The sequence below is a fragment of the Helobdella robusta genome (assembly GCF_000326865.2).
Source record: "Helobdella robusta unplaced genomic scaffold HELROscaffold_1, whole genome shotgun sequence".
In the NCBI taxonomy this organism is placed as follows: Eukaryota; Metazoa; Annelida; class Clitellata; order Rhynchobdellida; family Glossiphoniidae; genus Helobdella; species Helobdella robusta.
The window spans coordinates 11,416,462-11,434,679 of record NW_008703570.1 but is presented as its reverse complement, the minus strand read 5'-3'; the positions used below and the strand labels follow the sequence as shown (position 1 = coordinate 11,434,679).

Below are 18,218 nucleotides of genomic sequence, written 5' to 3'. Positions count from 1 at the left end.
AAAATGTTAAATGCATATCCACTATATGTACATATATATATATATATGCACTCTATATATGTGTGTGTGTGTGTGGGGGGGGGGGGGTTTGTGTGTGTGGGTTTGTGTGTGTGGGTTTGTGTGTGTGTCGGGGTGTCTGTGTTTGTGTGTCTACGTGTGTGTATAAATTTATTTATTTAAGCCTGTAAACATTTGTAAATTTAAAAAAAAAATAAAATTTCAGCACTGAAAAATGGGGAAGGATTAAAAGGATAGGTTGGCTGGCTGGAATAAAAGATAGTGAGAAAGAGATAGTGAAGGAGAGAAAAAAAAAAGAAAGTGACAAATTTGGAAAAGAAAGAGAGGGAATGAAGGAATTGTCGTGGAAACAAACAAAAAGAATGAAAAAATGAGCCAATGAATGAAAATTAAGGGAAATGACTCTAAAGAAGAAAAAGTTTGAGAGAGAGAAGAGAAAGTAAGAGAGGGCTAAAAAGTAAATAATGAATTGTGAACCGAAAAAAATCAAATAAAATGACTGATTGATGATCGATCATCTGAATGACTAACTAAAAAAATGAATGAATGATTAAATGAACGAATGAACGAACGAACGAACGAACGAACGAACGAATAAATAGGACTATGAACAAAAAAAATAATGAACGATCGAATGTACAAATGCGTTGATAACAAAATGAATAAATTTATTTAACAATCAATCAAACATCAAATAAATGAATGAATGAACGTTTGACGGAACGAATGAATGAATTAATGAAACATTGAATGAATGACCAAAAATTTAATCAAGTTATCGATTGGATGAATTTGAATAAACGAATCACAGTGAGATGGATTGATGGATAAATGGAGACGAATGAAAGATGGATGTTTTGTAGTTAAGTGGATGAAAGCACGTGACGATGGCACAAACATTGTTTATCACCATACCTGTGATACTGGAGATGCATGCATGTTTAATCAATCGAATCTGCGATGATTGTATTCATAGTTCTATTGTATGTGTTTATGTATGTTATGTGTTTGTATGTGTGTGTATGTATGTATGTGTGTATGTATAATTATAATAATTATAATAATTATTATTATTTCAACTTTTATTTTTATGTTCAGTATTACTTGAAAATTTGTTTAGTTTTTTTTTTAAAGAACTTTTCAAAACCATTGGAAGATTGCAGTCATCAGCAGTGAAACATGAAAAGTTTTTGACATTTTCTAAATCTCAGACGGTGATGATAAAGAAGAAGACAGTGGACAGTCCAAACTGCGTGGTTAGCTATTTAATCTGATGTTGTGTGTCTTTTTGTTTGCTTTTTGTATGTTTGTACGATGAAGAAGACTGGGCAGTTATGTTTGTTTGTTTGTGTTGATGTGTGCGTATCTTTGTTTGTTCGTCCTTACACTTGTTACCTCTTTAAATGTTACATGTTGTCTATAAATGCAGCTTGGTTTTCATCTAATCTACATCTTTTTACGTTAGCAATATTGTGAACTGACTGCATCCATTTAGACGTTTGGTTTATTTTAATAATGTAGGTGGATCTTAAACATCGGAAGGTTGTGTGAGTATTTGGATTATAATTGAATGGGATAGTAAATGAATTGGATATAACCTGCTAGGTTGAAACTTGAATGAAACTTTTAATTGCCGTCACTGCATACTGATTCGTGTTTCGAAGTTGTTTCTCTGTCTATCAATATGTCTCCCCTTTTATCAAAACACATTTATTTCCATCTTTTCATCTAATTGTTAATATTATTATTTTTATTTTTATCAGAGATATTGATTTGTTTAGCGCCAAACGTCTAGAGCGTTTGGCTGGATAGATATTGACGCAATTTCCGAATGCCTGAAGGTAGATGAAAGTACCTATACTATTATTGTGGCACCTATTTTTGTGTCTTTCTTTGATATCTAGTTACAGTATTGTACGCGTCGTTTGTTTATATACACGTTTAGAATTTATGTCTGCCTGCATATGTATAAATATTTGTAATTATCAAAACTCTACCCTGTAATCCTAACCATTGGGTCTAAGTGTATATATAATGTGTGTGTATGCATTGTATGTATGTACATAACTATATATATAAAGGCAGTTAAAATAAACTTATGAGAACAAACGATCAAATCTATGATAAATTATTTTTATTACAAAAAAATATATATCGTACTAACATAAGATAAAAACAAGATATGTTTATAAAGTAATTGTTTATAAGTAAAACTATGGAAGACGATGATAGATTTTAAAAAAGATTAAATACGAAACTTTTAATCTTCAATGAACCATTTACAATGCATACTATCAACACATCATTCTATTGTGAATCCACACACATTGCACGTTATAGACGAGGATCGCTAGGCATTCAAATCCAGACCCTGCAACACCAGTGCCAGGAGTCTTAACCAGTACACCAAAAATATCTAGTACATAAACAATGTAAAACTTAAATAGTGAATTTAAACATAAAATCATGTTTGATACCATGTATAAGAATATCAATATATCATATGTATCTATACGGATCTCTAATTTTAGAATTACCTTCATATACATGATATCATTCATATCATATAGCACATTTCATCATAAAATATAACATACATTCAATCATACTATTAACTTTAATAGAAACAAATTTATAAATTGTTAAATATATACTTTGATATTGAATTTTAAAATGGAAATAAATATTTATAAATTATTAAGAAGAATTAAAAGAATCGATATACAAATTAGTTAAAATAGCCTCCATATTAAAATATAAAAAAAACTGTTTTGAGACAATAAAAAAAAAGAAAAGGTCAAATTAACTTTAAAAAACATAGCCCCTCCACATAGAAGGTCGATTGGAAATAAACACTAACATAGGAATGAATGCATAGGTCCAATAAGTTATTTATTTGCTTAAGAACTGGATAACACTAATAATTTAGAAATATAATATTTGCGATTAAACTAATTGATTAATTAATTAATTATTTATTTATTAGCACATTTAGGCAGTAAATTTTAGAATGATTTATTAAAGATTTGTTAAAGATTTTAATTTATAAATATTATAAATCATGATTTTCAAAAGAATAATACAGCAAAGAGATCGAAAAGAATATAAGATACATACAGAATGCACATACAAATTTAAACTCTATTTTGAAAAATATAGCACAAACATAGCTCACAAATATAAAATGTACGCGATGCGAAAATGTACAGTTAAAAATAAAACTAGTGATACAAAAAATGATATAATGGTAGGATACATGCGTATGATACATATCTAAAAACGTACATGTTGTTTTGTTCTCTTAAGACATCAGTCGATCAAACCAAATTCTGAAATTGCTTATTGACAAAGTGTAATGTCATATACACATCAACAGGAATGAACATCAAATGCTTTTTTGAAACCGAAACGACGCAAAAGTTTTGGAAGAAATTGTGTCGAAATTTGTAAAGAGGAAGTTGTACCACATTAGCCGTTGAAAGTTGCAAGAAGGGCAGGAATGATTTGAACTTAAAATTCAAAATCGCCCATTAATTGTTTATAAATGTCCATCTGTCATTGTGAGAAGCTGAAATTAAAGTCACCATATACAGAAGTAGACACACAGAATAACACGTGGTTATAATGTAGATTGTAGAAAAAAATTACGTTCAATTCAAGGCTGAAGCAATATAAGAAAAATTTTTTTAAATATTAGTTCAGCAATACAGAGTAAAGAAATTTCGAAACAAAATTTTTTGGAGTAGAAGTACCTAAGCATCTTATGCATACGCCAAACACTGGATGGCAAACATGAATAAAATTTTGAAAAAAGTGGAAAAACATTGGCAGGAGAGATAAAACAGGAAATAAGAGAAGGAAAAAAAGATGATGAAGATGGAAGAGAAGAGATAGATAAGACAATGCAAGTGGGAATACACGAACATGATGCCGTGTGTAGTGTGTATGATTGTGTGTGTGTGCGTGTGTGTGCGTGTGTGTGTGTGTGAATGTGTGTGAGAGTGTATGTATAGACGGCTGGTTTACATGGTTTCAAAGATTCATTGCTGGATTGCTGAAGATTTAAGCTTACAGTCACGTATATATATAAAAGCGTTAGTGAGTGAGTTGACGGAAGGCGATCAATAAATAAAATTAAATATAGAAAACAACATCTATAACGTTGAACATCAATAATGGATATTGTTATTAATAATAACTTCCTTTTAAAATTGTATTAATTCCGTTACTTGAATATAGGAAATTTAAATTTGTAAAAAAAGATAGAGCAAGAATCATGTTGAAATCTTGAAAGATTGTTGGGAGGAGAGCCTACTAAGACAACTAAGACATGCAAAATTATCATCGTCATCATCAAATTGAGAACATTAAAATATGCTGTCAACAGACAAAATAAAAGATAATAATAATAATATAAGCCTTTAAATAAAAAAAATAATAACTAATTTTTAAAATTAAAATTTAATTGTGAAATAGTTTAAAAAAATATATAAAAACAGTTTTTTTTCTATACAATTACAAGATTAACAAAGAAGAAATACACGGAGATTAAACATAATGTATAACGTTAATAATAATGTCATACGTGTGTGTTCGTTTGTGTATGTGTGTGTGTATGTGGTGTGTGTGTGGTGTGTGTGTGTGGTGTGGTTGGCTGTATATATAAGTGTATGGTTGTAACAGAGTAGCAGCTTTAATTATAGCTACAATTATATAGTTAAGTGAAAGTACTTGGGTTCGATTTTCATTGGTGCCACTGAAAATTACAGATATGTTTAAAATGCATCAGTAGCAATCAACTGGCTACAATATGAAATACAACCGTAGGTTATTTATTATACAAATCTTAATTACGCTAAACTATGTCAAAATAAAGTAAAACCATCTGCTATTCTAAAATGAGAAAAACATTGTAAGAAACCGCATGCAAATGCATTACTTAAGAGTACAATATATTACAACGCTGCGTAGCTGAATGCATATATCAATATAAATATTCCTATATGAAAAATTGAACAAATTAATTACAATGATTTATTTTATTTTTGGTTTAATAAGTCATTTATCTATCTGAAAAATAAAAATGTGCGCGTGTGCGTGTGTGCGCGTGCGTGTGTATTCTATAAATATACGAACATATAAAACCATATAAAATATGCAATATATATGTGTGTGTGTGTGTGTATGCGTATATAAAAATCATCACATAAAATAATTTATATATGGTAAACCAGTAGACAAAAAGCATATAAGATGATGGCGTGTGTTGCCATGTAAAATGCCTTCAAATAGCCAGCAAATAAAATACACACTTTTAGTATATCGAGTCAATTAACTTATTTAATTTAAGTCAATCTAAGCCAACAATTAATTCTGTTATTGTTCAAAGATAGATGTAACATTAAATAAAATTAATAAAATTCTCTATTCTATACTCTCTGTTCTTTTAAAAGGCAATAAAAGTCTTAGTTTACTTTGTTAATTATATTATATTCTATAATTTATTTAAAAAATTATTATATACTTTATTAACTTGTATGTCTTGGTAGCATCATTGATAGGAAGTAATTATTTAAATGAACATCAACGAAAATGATGATGAAAATGATGATAAGATCAAAATCTTCATTACTAAATGATATGAAATATCGTAACTGAAAGTGTACATTTATCAAATAGAAAAGTTGTACTACAAAAAGGTTGAAACATTAAAAAATGAAACTGAGGCGTAGAGTGAATTTAAAACGTAGATACACATACAAACACGGGCATATACATACACACTTGAACATATACATGTATGTCACTCTCCCAATCTATAAATGATACAACGACTGTATAAGTATCATAAAATTAGAACCAATAAATTTTGTAGTGTTGAAAATTTTGTTCACAACGCAAAGGAAGCCGACTTTTTGTTCACTTGATTAGATTGTAATAAGCATGATGCGTGTGTGTGTGAATGAGTGTCAGTGAGTATGAATGCGTGCGTGCGTGTATGCCAGTCTCGTACAATTTTTGAACATCACTTACCCAATGTTGTTGCGTTTTAAGTTCCTTCTTACAATGTAAAATTCAATGATGAATGAATGAAAATTGTCTTTGTTTATTATTAATTCATAAATCTGTGTGAAGAAAAGTTTAAACAAATATGAAAAATTAAAAAATAATTTAGATAATAAACATGCACACAAGTACATAAAGCATTATGATAGATAGAACGAGTTTGTGATTGAAAAAATGTGTACCTTGGCAAATAGTACAGTATATATTTCAAAGATATATTAAATGATTGAATGCTGCTCAAGTTAGGCAGTTCTTCTTGAAAACGAAGCAGGCAACTACAAACTAACAATTAGCAACCATTTAAGAACAAAACAACAAACTGAGATACAAAGTATATAAAAGAAGACATAAACAAAGAACGAAAACAATATTCCCAAAGAGGAAAAAACAAAAAACCACCCATTCATTAAAAACCAAAACAGAGAATCACGAATTCTTTGCCTTTCTAGCCGCCTTAATGTTCTTGGACAGACTGGACAAATCATAAGAAGCAGATTTGGAAATGAATGGGTGCTTGAGGAGTTGACTGGCCGACCACCTCTTCTCAGGATCAATGTCCAAACAGTGGTCAAGAAAGTCAGAGAGGTCGGCAGACATCTTGCTGCTTTCTTGTAACTTTGGTTTGCCGGTTGATGCGATGAGGTAGAGAGCCCTCAATGGAGTTTCGTTCATGTACGGTGGTTCACCGTCAATCATTTCAATCATCATTATGCCCAGACTCCAGATGTCAACCTTCTGCGTGTATGGCTTCCTAAAAGTGAGTTTAATGATGATATCGTAATGTATTGTAATTTAAGAGATGAAACGCAACAAACAAACAACATCAGCAACCAGCTAATAACTCATCTAGCAACTAACTAGCAATAACCTACCTGACAACAACCTCAGGAGCCATCCAATAGGGAGTGCCCACCATTGTGTTTCGGTTCTGCCTGTCTGATGTCATTTCCGCACAAAAACCAAAATCAGTCAGCTTCACCTGGTGAAAATTATTTGTTGAAAATATTAAAAGATCATTTAGAGATAATATTTATCAATATATTTATGGAAAATATTGAAAATTTGATTATAGAAAATATCCAAAATTACTTAATGATTACATAAAAAATGTACTTCACAAGAACACAGGAATGTAAATCAAAATAATAATTAAGATTGTTTGCAGTAATAAACAACAGCCATGGCAGATCTGCAAGCAACACTACACTAACAATTAGCAACAGACATCAAGATGACCATGAATGGAGCAAATATGAACATTCTCATGTAACAAACACATCAACAACAAATATGATCAGCACCATCAAAATTTACTCCGCTAGAGGATCCTAAAAAAATTCTTGCACGTACACACAAACACACACAAATACACAGACAAACAGACATACACAACCAACAGAATCCACTGACCTCTCCCTTCATACCCAGCAGAACATTATCACTCTTGATATCTCTGTGTATGATGTCGCGACTGTGTAGGAACTGCAGGGCCTCCAAAGTTTTGCACACGATGCCCGATATCTGCTCTTCATTCAGCAGAGTTTCTGTACACACATCTGTGAGTGCCCCACCTGTTGCATGCAATTTTGAGAGAGAGAGAGAGAGAGAGAGAGAGAGGTGTTTTTCACCAATTATAATTTATAGCTTCAATATCAACTGAAGATAAATGCATAAATTTAAATTCTTTCAAAATTTGAGTAAGAAGCAATTAAAAATACCTTCTAAATATTCCATCACTATCCAAAGTTCTCTAGGTATGGAGTTTGTTGAACTTGATTGGCTGCTGAACTTGGATGGTGTCGTACGATTGGTCGATGATGGAGACGATGAAGATGAAGAAGATGATGACGCAAATGGTGGTGGAGGAGGAGGTTCTTTTGGTGATGATGAAGATGATGAAGTTGGTGGGGGAGGAACAAGGAAGCTTTCTATGTAGTTTACAATGTTTGGGTGCCGATTCTGACGCATCACTTCAATTTCTGAAACTATCAGCTCCTTCTTTTGCTGCTTCTCAAGTTCCATCTGGAATATAACAATCAATGTTTGCAAACAACATGTGTTTTTAAACAAAAAATAGGCGTGCACAAAAAATTGTGTTGTTGTTTCAAAATGGATTAATCAAGATATGTCATTTTAGCACAAAACAAACAGCTTGTAGTCTTTAATTTCTATCCATTCAATTTCTAAATTTATAGATTAAAAGATGTGTTTGGTAAATTTTGCACATAAACCTGCTCACTTATTAGAAGCACACCCAGAGAGTTCTTGCATGATTTCAACATCTCACATTATACATCAAATAAATAACTAACTCAATAGCTTTGAACAAGTGTCTCATAATACTGACAATAATGATGATACATAACAATCAATCAAAGATTCAGAAACATTAGATAGTTAAATCATTAGATAGTTGAATCATTAGATAGATAAATCAAAATTAACCATTTACAAACTTATATAGAAATGATATGTTCATAAGATATAATGTGAAAAAACCTTCTTGATTGCCACAGTAGCCTGAGTCTCATTGTTAACAGCCAGACACACAGTACCAGATGCACTAGACAAAATTTTTCAAATGCAAATATCTTATCAGTTAATAAAATTGAGGAAATTTTTCAAATTGGATAAAAAAATAAATGAAGACATAAATAGTTTTACAAAAGAAATGTTATAAACATAATGCCGATAACATGATGTCTCTTCATTTGGAAACCATTGTTTTAAAAACATTAGGCCAAAAAATCTTGTTCTAGGAGGATGGAATCAGTAATAACATTGTAATGACTTGAGTGACTTGAGCCAAACAACAACAAAGAACAAACAGTTTTAAAATGATGTGGCTTAAATAGAAAGAGAGTCTTGACCATAAATAAAACATTAAACATATGATGTGTTCATTTGCCAGATGGCTAAATAAACGTTGAATAAAGTAGAAATAAAGAAGCATGTAAATTGATAGTTACTTTGTTTCAATAGAAAAGTGATGAATAAGCTGTTGAAATGAAAAAAGGAAACTTACCCGGTCCCTATTTTGTCCTTCATGTTGTACTTGGTGGATGGATCAGTCCACGCTATGACATTTCCCTGCACTGAATATTTTACAATTGGAAAAATTATATACATTTAATCCTGCTATAATGCTTGAAATATTTCCACTATTACAAATCTTTAACAATCTGAATTGCTGTGTAATACATTAACTAACCTAATGCTTTAATAAACTGATCAGTAGTCATCTTCTTCTGTTTTTCGTTTCGCAGAGTAGGAGTTGGAAACCCTTTATCAGCATCAGCATTAATTTTTTTTGGTTCACTGATATCTTTTGTAGTTACAGCTGGAAAGATTTTGGAATCTTTTTTTGTATTTCTTTTTAGGTCAACAACACTCAGTTTAGGATCTTTGATTTCCAATTTAGCAACATCATTATTTATTTCGTTGGTTGTGGTTGTATGACCTAAAGCTCTTGGAGGTTGATCTAATTGAAACAAATTGTCTGATGAAGCATTTCCCATAAACTTCTGTGTGTGGTTTTGTTGTTTTTTGACATTGTGGTCAAATGCTTTTAAAGCATCAATCACAGCGATTGGGTTTTTCTGTACATCATTAGAGCTAAATTTAAAAAGTATTTACAAATATGTTACAAATCCAAGTTAAATTTTAATATTACAAATCATGTTCTTCATAACTAAAATGATGAATTCAAAAATTTGGTACTAGGAAGAAGCAAGGTTAAAGTGTATGCATGTCATATATGTTTGCTAATGTCAGGGGCTGAATTATTTGAGTTGGTTTTTGTGGAATAAAATAACTGGGCATCATCAGCACATCAGCTGTTCTTACAATTACATTGCTGTAATCTGTAAGTCTTACAGATTACACTATTACAGTTTAGTACATTAAATAATTGAAATTGTTACCTGATGTTTCCGTCCTTGAGATAACCGAGCCAATCGTCCGGCATGCCTTCAAACTCTCCAGTTTTTGCATTGAAACCAACATGAATATCATGATTGAAATTTGTGGGCCCTGAAATTTCCTTTATTTCCTCCTTATCCACACTGTGGTTTATATTCTTGAACCAATTTAATAACGAAGACATCGCACTTTACTAATTAATTTAATCCAATTTCATTTAGTTTATTAAATTTATAATTATTTTTATTTATTAGTTTAATAAGAATACATAAGATAAGATAAGCACTTTAAAAATCTGATCAAACTTTATCATTTCCAAATAAGATTGATATTGCGAGAAAGGTAAAACTTGAAACTTAAGTAAGATATAAGTGTATCGCACAAATATCTGTAAAATATATTTTGTAACTTTGATTAATTGCAAAATAATATTTAATTTGTTTATTCATTTTATTTAAAACAGTCTTTTAGCAGTAGCAACAAAATTTTCAACAACAACAAACAATCCATCCCTTCCTAATTCATAATGAACAAAAATCTGTTAGTCGGTTCGTTTACGGCCATATTTGCTAGAGGTGGTTCGTTTTGTTTGTCGTTTTGTTCTATTTGTACTGAATAAAAGTAAGTTCTGAATTTTATTAAAATTGTTTTAATTAAATAATTTGCAACATTTTTAATTGAATAATTTTACGATTGTTTGAAATAAATAATTTCACAATTATTTTTGTCCCATGTTTGTTCCAAGGAGTAGTTCATTCAGTTCTGGTCTAAGTTGCTCTCGAGCTCTAAGCTCTTTTCTCTGCTGCTCTTAAAGAGATGAAAAAAGCAAAATTAGTTTCAACGAAAATAAGCTTGTCACACTAGTTTTGTTTCTGTTAAGTAAAGTTTTGAGTCAAAATCGGGTTCTTGATTCTCAGATCTCAGATTCTAAGCTCAGGCTGTCAGACTCAGATCTCTGGTAGAAAATGAATCTCTCAAAAGTTAGCTTCTTAACACATGCTCCGCTTCTAATAAGAATGTTCTGTTCGCTCAGCTCGTTTTCTCTCTTATGTCTTGTCTGTCTCTAGAACACCGCATTTAAATGCTCTCAACAACTATTTCAGGTTTGTTGCAAACAAGTTAAATAAAAAAATGCTTCACTGGGTGTTGATTATAAAATAAATAATTTATAATTTTAAATATTTTTTTGATTAATTATTTAAGAATTAGAATTTTTGTTGTGCTCAATTATTAACTTATTAAAAAATATATTCTCAGATTAGTTATGGCACACAGAGTTTATCTTGGTCGTCTACCTGCCACAGTACGCCAGAGAGATATAGAAAGATTTTTTGAGGGGTATGGAAAAGTACATGATATTGTACTGAAAAATGGTTTTGGCTTCCTGGTATGTTTTTATGAAATTTTCATGTTTTAACATTTAGGTTATTTAAATGATTTTGAAATAATTTTTTCATTAGGAGTTTGAGGATGGTCGGGATGCTGAAGAAGCTGTTAATGATCTAAATGGGAAATCATTGTTAGGAGAAAGGTTGTGTATACATTTTTCTACTTTAATAATTTTATTCTTATCGGGTTCATTTGATTTGTTCAGAATCTTGGTACAACATGCCAACTCAAGTGTACATAGAAACAACAACAGGAGACCAGCTAGAGGAGATAGGTTACTATCTAATTTATTTGTTATCTACCTTTCAGGCTGTTTTATTCTCAATAGAAATATGAAATTGTTTAAAGGCTCACATCTGCCTCATCATTAACTACATTTCTTGTGATGTTAATTAGAATGTGAAATTTATTTTTTACAGTAGAGGGGGAGCAGGAGGAAGTTACGGGCCACCAACCAGGACTGAATACAGAGTCCGAATTGAAAATTTATCATCAAGATGCAACTGGCAGGTTAAGCCCTTAGCCACAAATTTTTTATTTAATATTCTTCCAGTTCATGCAAACTGCTCTTTAAATTTTGAAAATTTAAAGTTTCCTCTATGTCGCACAATGTTCATATTACATTTTTTCACCTAAGGATTTAAAAGAGTACCTAAACAAGACTGGAGAAGTGTGCTTTTGTGATTGCAACAACAGAAGGATGAATGAAGGGTAACTGATACTATACTTTAGTTCCATTTGAAATTCTGTGTTTCATTTTATATTTTTTGATCCAACTTCTACAGAGTAGCTGAATTTGCCACATTGGGGGACATGAAAAATGTTATAACAAAATTAAATGGCAAGGAATTTTTTGGGAGAACCATCCGAATCATAGATGACAGAGATGGAAGGTTTGTTTAGTTATTAAATTAAGCAAGACTCCATTATGATGATTTTCATGTGATTTATTTGATCAATTTGCAGCGCTTCGCCCATCAGAGCAAGAAGTAGATCAAATAGCCGAAAGCGTTCATACAGTAAATCCAGATCAAGATCACCATATTAATTTATCAATGCAGGGTCACTAAAAAACTTTTGTATTTCAAATTGTTCCCAAGACAATGGTGACTGTGTCTAAAACTTTATAGTGATTTTTTTATTATTGTATGTTTTCATTTAATAAAGAGGTTTGCTGTAAATCTATTCTACAAGAGTTTTTTCACAATTAAAGCGTTCATTAATTTATATAACAAATTGGTTAAAGTTGTTATGACAACATATTGGAAGTCATTAGAACCAAGATTTAGGATCATCCCATTTGAGGACGATACCTTCTCCAGCATGCAAAAGTATTGGAACACCCAGATCAATTTCTGTGCCATCTGCAAACAAGTCAATCCTCTTGCCTTCAAAATTGTATGTGGATGTGGCTATGATTGCATTCACAGCTGGGATCTTGTCTGCCATTTTACCTAGATTAATGATTAAGTATGATGCCGAGCAATGACACTACAATTTTATAAATTTACATCAAATGTACCTGATCTTAAATTAACAGCAGATGGTCCTGGGCCAAAGTTGATGGCCACTAGCAAGTTGCTGTGTCCTTCTGCCTTTCTCAGATAAAAGTACACATTCTTCAAAATGCTGGCGTGCAAGGTTCCCCATTTCAAGGAAGGTTCTTTCCTTAGAAAAACATATTTCTGGAAGACTTTCAGATGACTCATACCTGACCCGTGAGCTGATTGATACTGAAGCATGAAATACATCTATTTAATATATCTATTTTTCATCATTAAAAATACCAACTTACTGAGCAAAATTAACTAATTTATATTTAATAACTTAATGACTAACAAACCTCAACATTTTGGTCAGTTGAGTTACTATCTTTAGTTGAATTTCCTTCCATTGATGAACTATCATCCCAGTGCATTGGATTCACATTCAGCTGGTGAGGCAATATATCAGCTATTTAATAAATCAATAATAAGAATATTTTGTAGGTCATGAGTTGAAATTAGTTGAGAAGAAATGAACTTGGAGTAAACCTCGTTCAAAGCTGAGTCTTTCATCCCAATTTCATCACCATAATACACAAAAGCACTGCCAGGAAGTGTCATCAACAAAAGATTGGCTGCGTTCAACATTCCATCTCCATTTATCTCAGCATGCCTGTCTACCATCCTACTGGCTATTCTTCCATTTTTAGAGCCACCAAACTAGAAAAAATGAAGTGAAGAGTGAATTAGTCCTAATCTATATATCATATTTATGTGGTTACTTTTTGATTTTCATAATATACACATACTTTTGATTGTGATGACATTGGACAAATCATAAATGTAATACATTTCCTCATTTAATCAAACTAAATGGATTAAATGTTAATTGGAACAAACCATCCAATTGGATATTTTTGAAGTAGGTCCAATATCACTCAGCCATTTGTGAACCAGGTCACTGACACATTTAGCCTTGCAATCAATCTTCATGCTGAGAAGCGCTTCATTAACAGGAACAAAGTTAGTAGATGTCTTCAATGATGTCAGTTCATTAGTTGAACGACCAGCCTTGTATTCCATCAACACTTTGGGATGCTTTTGACTGATTAATGAAAAAAAAAAACAGAATTAAATTAACTCATCCTACAAGAATTGAATCAAAACACGAACGTTGTTTGAGTATCTTGGTTTGTAAAATTCTCAAATAGTTGTTTCCAATGATTTATTTGTTCATTGGAGATGCCATTTTCATTTATCTATATTTTTATAATTTAATTAATGGCCATTCATTTATAAGATTAGTATAATTAAATTTAAGATGAGATTTACAACACTTACAATTTTGATTCCATCAATTTTTAACTTGAGCCAATTCCACAACATATCCTGTAAAAATTATTGAAAAACAAAGATTAATTAATTCTTAGATGAGAACATTCAACAAAAAAACCAACATCAAGTTTTTTATTTTCTGGGCTTTTTAAATCTTCATTCAGTTTCACAAAATCAAAATCTAAAACTATTTTCAAATCTGAAAAAAATAAGTTGATAATTTTTCAAAATATAAAATATTTAACATGATACAAATATGAATTAGATTAAGATATAACTTTAATCTAAGAAAACCTAACCCTTCTTTCTGGCAGAATTGACCAGATGAATAAAATCATTCAGAGTGCCCAATGGAGGAGATGGTATGGAATAGTTAAAGTTAGTAGGCTCCAGACCATATTTATAAATTGGACTCATGGCAATAGCATCTGCTTTTAAAGTATGCTTGATGTAATCTAATTTCTCTGTAAGACCTTCATAATTGAGAGTGAATATTAAAATTGTTTGTGGCTAATGCAGATTAAATAAAATTTATTAAATACCTTTTAAGTCTCCAACTTTGTCACCATTACTATCATGAAAAGCCTCAACTGGAACCTGATAAATAACAGCTGTTTCCCACCATTCCTGATGAGGTCTGGGTGGACATTTTGGAGTCAATACAATGATGACAATGGCTGATACGAGCATAGCAATCCACAAAATACTAAACAAGACCAGAAGAATAATACGCAGACGGACCCAATATGGATCTTTAGCATACTTCAAAAGATCTTCTTTTTTCAGTCCTAAAACATTGAGATTTTATAGTTTATACACAAATAACCAATGAACTAAGAATACTACTGAGAAAATATAACTTTTTTATTATAATAGTGAAACAAACCAAAAATAAAAGTAAACCCACCACAATAGTCATCAGAAGTATCTACTTGAAATGGTTTCACACCATCCTCAGTTGGTGACTTAGAAAAAGTGATATTAAGTTCACCTCCAACATTGTTGGCTTCAACATCAGACTTCAGTTCCACCGTTTCACCTTCCATTTGGTTCAGATTTATAACAATTGCAGTCAACTGTCTCTACAAACCTCCTGAATTAAATTTTGTTTATGACACTATTTACTGAAATTTAGTAACTAAACTATTACAAATAAAATTATGAAGAATATTTGTAATATGTTGTATTTTTATTTATTATTAATATTATTAATGATTAATCATTAATTTAATTTAATGAAATCTAATTAATAAACAAATAGATACATTAGCATTAGATATTTTAATTAATATATATTAATGATTATCAATGAAATCTAAGTGATAAATAAAATAGATTGGCATTAGATTAGATTAGCATATTAGATTTTTATTATTATACATCATTAGAAGATAGTTACATACAATCAGTCAATCAGTGATCAAAGTCAAAAGTACAAGCATATGGTGTAGATCTCACTGACAAAATGAATATTTAATTTAATTTAATTAGTATAGTATAGAATTATACTTTATAGATAGTTATAGAATAGACCAATATTTCTGTTGTTATCAGTTTCATGTCATGCATAACATAACTCAATAACTGATAACTCCTAAAACTAAAACAGTTAATTAAGTTAAGTCGTTAAGTAAGTTAAATCTTAAATGTTAATTAAATTGTATTTAAAAGTGTTTCATTTCATTCATATCGTTAAACTTCAATCCAACCTCGTGTTAATCGTTAATGACAATACTAATGTGAATGAAGAAACCGCGTAGGAGCAGTCGAGTTTATGTGGCAAGGAGTGTGAAATTAGCAATAATCGAATGACGCAATCTTACAAATCATTAGCAGGAGTTCGCCAAAATTAGCAGGAAGTCATACAAAAATATGAACAGGCAGCTGTTTGTAATTATTGGATCGGATGGACAAACAAACTTGATGGGGAGCTGTGTTTTTATTATACAGTTTAATATTTTATCTACCTTAGCTAGGAATTTAAATCAAATTAATACGTTATTCTACATATATGATTGCATATATAATGTTAATATATATATCTATATCTATATAAAATCATTTAAAAGTTATCGTGTCGGCTGGTGCTTGTACAAATGAAGATTAAAGGATAGTATAAACAAAAATTAGTTGTCCAATTATATTTTGGCTCATGCTATCTCTTCATGTTGATGGTACACATTATAAACGATTACTTTTAGTATTCCATCCTTAAATTATAGCTACGTTGATAAGATGGCAAAGTTGTAATGTACAAAACAAAATGCTGCTAGTCACTGCAGAGTTAGAATAAAACTAACGTTAAAATTCGATTTGCTTTCTGCATATTCGTTTATTATCTTTTTATCATACGAAAAAGATTAGGAGGTGTTGCATGTAAGACTTAAATTGATTGTTGTAAAACGTTGATGGCTCTTATACGAAATCGTATCTTGATATTGAAATAAAGATTAAACAGCCTACTTTAAGCTAGAAGTCCTTTAAACAATTTGTTTATCATTAGCTCAGGCTTGTATAACACCATAAGTGGATACAAAGTTCACATATATTTAGGTGAAAAAACAGGTGTGATTCTCATGGTTTATTTCGTCTTATAATATATAAAAGAACGAAAATAATATGAACAACCAAACAATAAATCTGAACAAAATTACAATTACGACTCAAGCGACCCATGCGGACCAGAACACTAAATATTATTTTCTGGAGAAGGCTTACTTGAGAACGGCTTTGGAACAAAAAAATAAAAAACATCAACCTTTAAAAGTCTTCCCCTTTAAATATTACAGCGCTGATATCGTTAAAGATGATCAACCAGGACCAAGCAAAACCAGCCAACATGGTCGGATACATCATCAAAAAATCAACATAGGTTAGCAGGCATTTGCAAATATTTCCTTTTTATTATTAAAATTCTTTTTACAATACTCTCTTCAATATTTTTTAGTGGTATCAACAACACGCCGTGCTGTGCGTGCAAATCCATGTGAAACAACACATCACATGCATCGCATTTTGCATGTAATCGAATCCGATAACCTCAAAAATGTGCCATTACGCCGAATGCATCATAATGACTACATACATCTAAACTATATTTCGTTCATTTAAAATCAGTTAACTTGAAATAATAAGTTATATCGGAGGACTTAATTACTTTCATTAGATGAAACAACTTACGAGAAACCGATTTATTGCAGTAGAATAACCGTTAATCTCAAGCAAAGTTAGTGCCCTCTGTCACTCGTAATTTCACTTGTAACATTTCAGCCATTTAGTTTTTAATTCGTCATTTGAATAAATTCTAAATGCCCCATTATTAAAATGCAATTTTTTTATTAGGAAAGTCTTCAGTCTTGAGAGAAAAAAGGAAAATTACAGTTATACCCCAAGAAGAGTTGACAGCGAAAACAACGAAGTTCAGACTCAATGATCTTATGAAATGAATTTTTCCGTTCAATATTAGTGCAATAAACTTGAAAAATTGTAAATTATGTTCCAACTGGAGTCGATTACGTGTTACCATTGAATCGCGTTGATATTCCTGAGAATGCGGTTAACATAAACGCTTCCAACGAATAAATGCAATTTAATTATGCGCCTGTATTTGTATAGGCAAACCACATAGATCAGACAAACCAAATATATAGTGTAAAAAAAAGTACGTTTTTGGTAACTCGACTCAAACAGGCGCAAAATTATGCTGAATATGGCGAATATAAAGTTATAGAGAAATAAACAATTTTATTACGAGAAATTATTAATTTTTTCTACAAACATAAATGTAGTAATACAGTAATGGCCAAAAACTGAAAATGATATGGTTTATGCATGATACACGACTACACGTGATATCAAACTCCTCATAAAAAATATATCTACATAAATAAATAATATACGAATAAGATACTTTGATATATCATCATAATATTTATTAACAAAAATAATTAGGCAGATTCATAAGATCGTACGCGCGTAACTGGATAATTTACTGACTACGATTAC

At 30.8% G+C, this 18,218-nt stretch overlaps 4 protein-coding genes across 4 annotated transcripts; 2 read left to right on the top strand and 2 right to left on the bottom strand.

Moving 5' to 3' along the window:
* Window positions 1-6,510: 6,510 nt before the first annotated feature.
* HELRODRAFT_63652 (hypothetical protein) lies at window positions 6,511-10,189 on the bottom strand (the record flags this gene model as incomplete). Its single annotated transcript, XM_009011462.1, has 9 exons — window positions 6,511-6,835; window positions 6,957-7,063; window positions 7,495-7,655; window positions 7,803-7,872; window positions 8,002-8,106; window positions 8,584-8,647; window positions 9,110-9,179; window positions 9,296-9,699; window positions 10,008-10,189. 9 exons carry the CDS (start codon window positions 10,187-10,189, stop codon window positions 6,511-6,513), a joined length of 1,488 nt encoding a protein of 495 aa, XP_009009710.1.
* Window positions 10,190-11,269: 1,080 nt separating this feature from the next.
* On the top strand, window positions 11,270-12,442 carry HELRODRAFT_62111 (hypothetical protein; the record flags this gene model as incomplete). The annotated part of the gene is made up of 7 exons (XM_009011461.1): window positions 11,270-11,392; window positions 11,466-11,539; window positions 11,600-11,706; window positions 11,819-11,904; window positions 12,032-12,105; window positions 12,180-12,287; window positions 12,385-12,442. 7 exons carry the CDS (start codon window positions 11,270-11,272, stop codon window positions 12,440-12,442), a joined length of 630 nt encoding a protein of 209 aa, XP_009009709.1.
* A 224-nt stretch (window positions 12,443-12,666) lies between these two features.
* HELRODRAFT_159582 (hypothetical protein) lies at window positions 12,667-15,259 on the bottom strand (the record flags this gene model as incomplete). The annotated part of the gene is made up of 11 exons (XM_009011460.1): window positions 12,667-12,848; window positions 12,917-13,145; window positions 13,238-13,327; window positions 13,428-13,598; window positions 13,779-13,983; window positions 14,052-14,137; window positions 14,220-14,267; window positions 14,336-14,412; window positions 14,513-14,686; window positions 14,756-15,001; window positions 15,121-15,259. 11 exons carry the CDS (start codon window positions 15,257-15,259, stop codon window positions 12,667-12,669), a joined length of 1,647 nt encoding a protein of 548 aa, XP_009009708.1.
* A 1,573-nt stretch (window positions 15,260-16,832) lies between these two features.
* On the top strand, window positions 16,833-17,659 carry HELRODRAFT_159581 (hypothetical protein; the record flags this gene model as incomplete). Its single annotated transcript, XM_009011459.1, has 3 exons — window positions 16,833-17,085; window positions 17,380-17,439; window positions 17,556-17,659. The coding sequence occupies 3 exons, from the start codon at window positions 16,833-16,835 to the stop codon at window positions 17,657-17,659; spliced, it is 417 nt and encodes a 138-aa protein (XP_009009707.1).
* Between the last annotated feature and the right edge of the window lie 559 nt (window positions 17,660-18,218).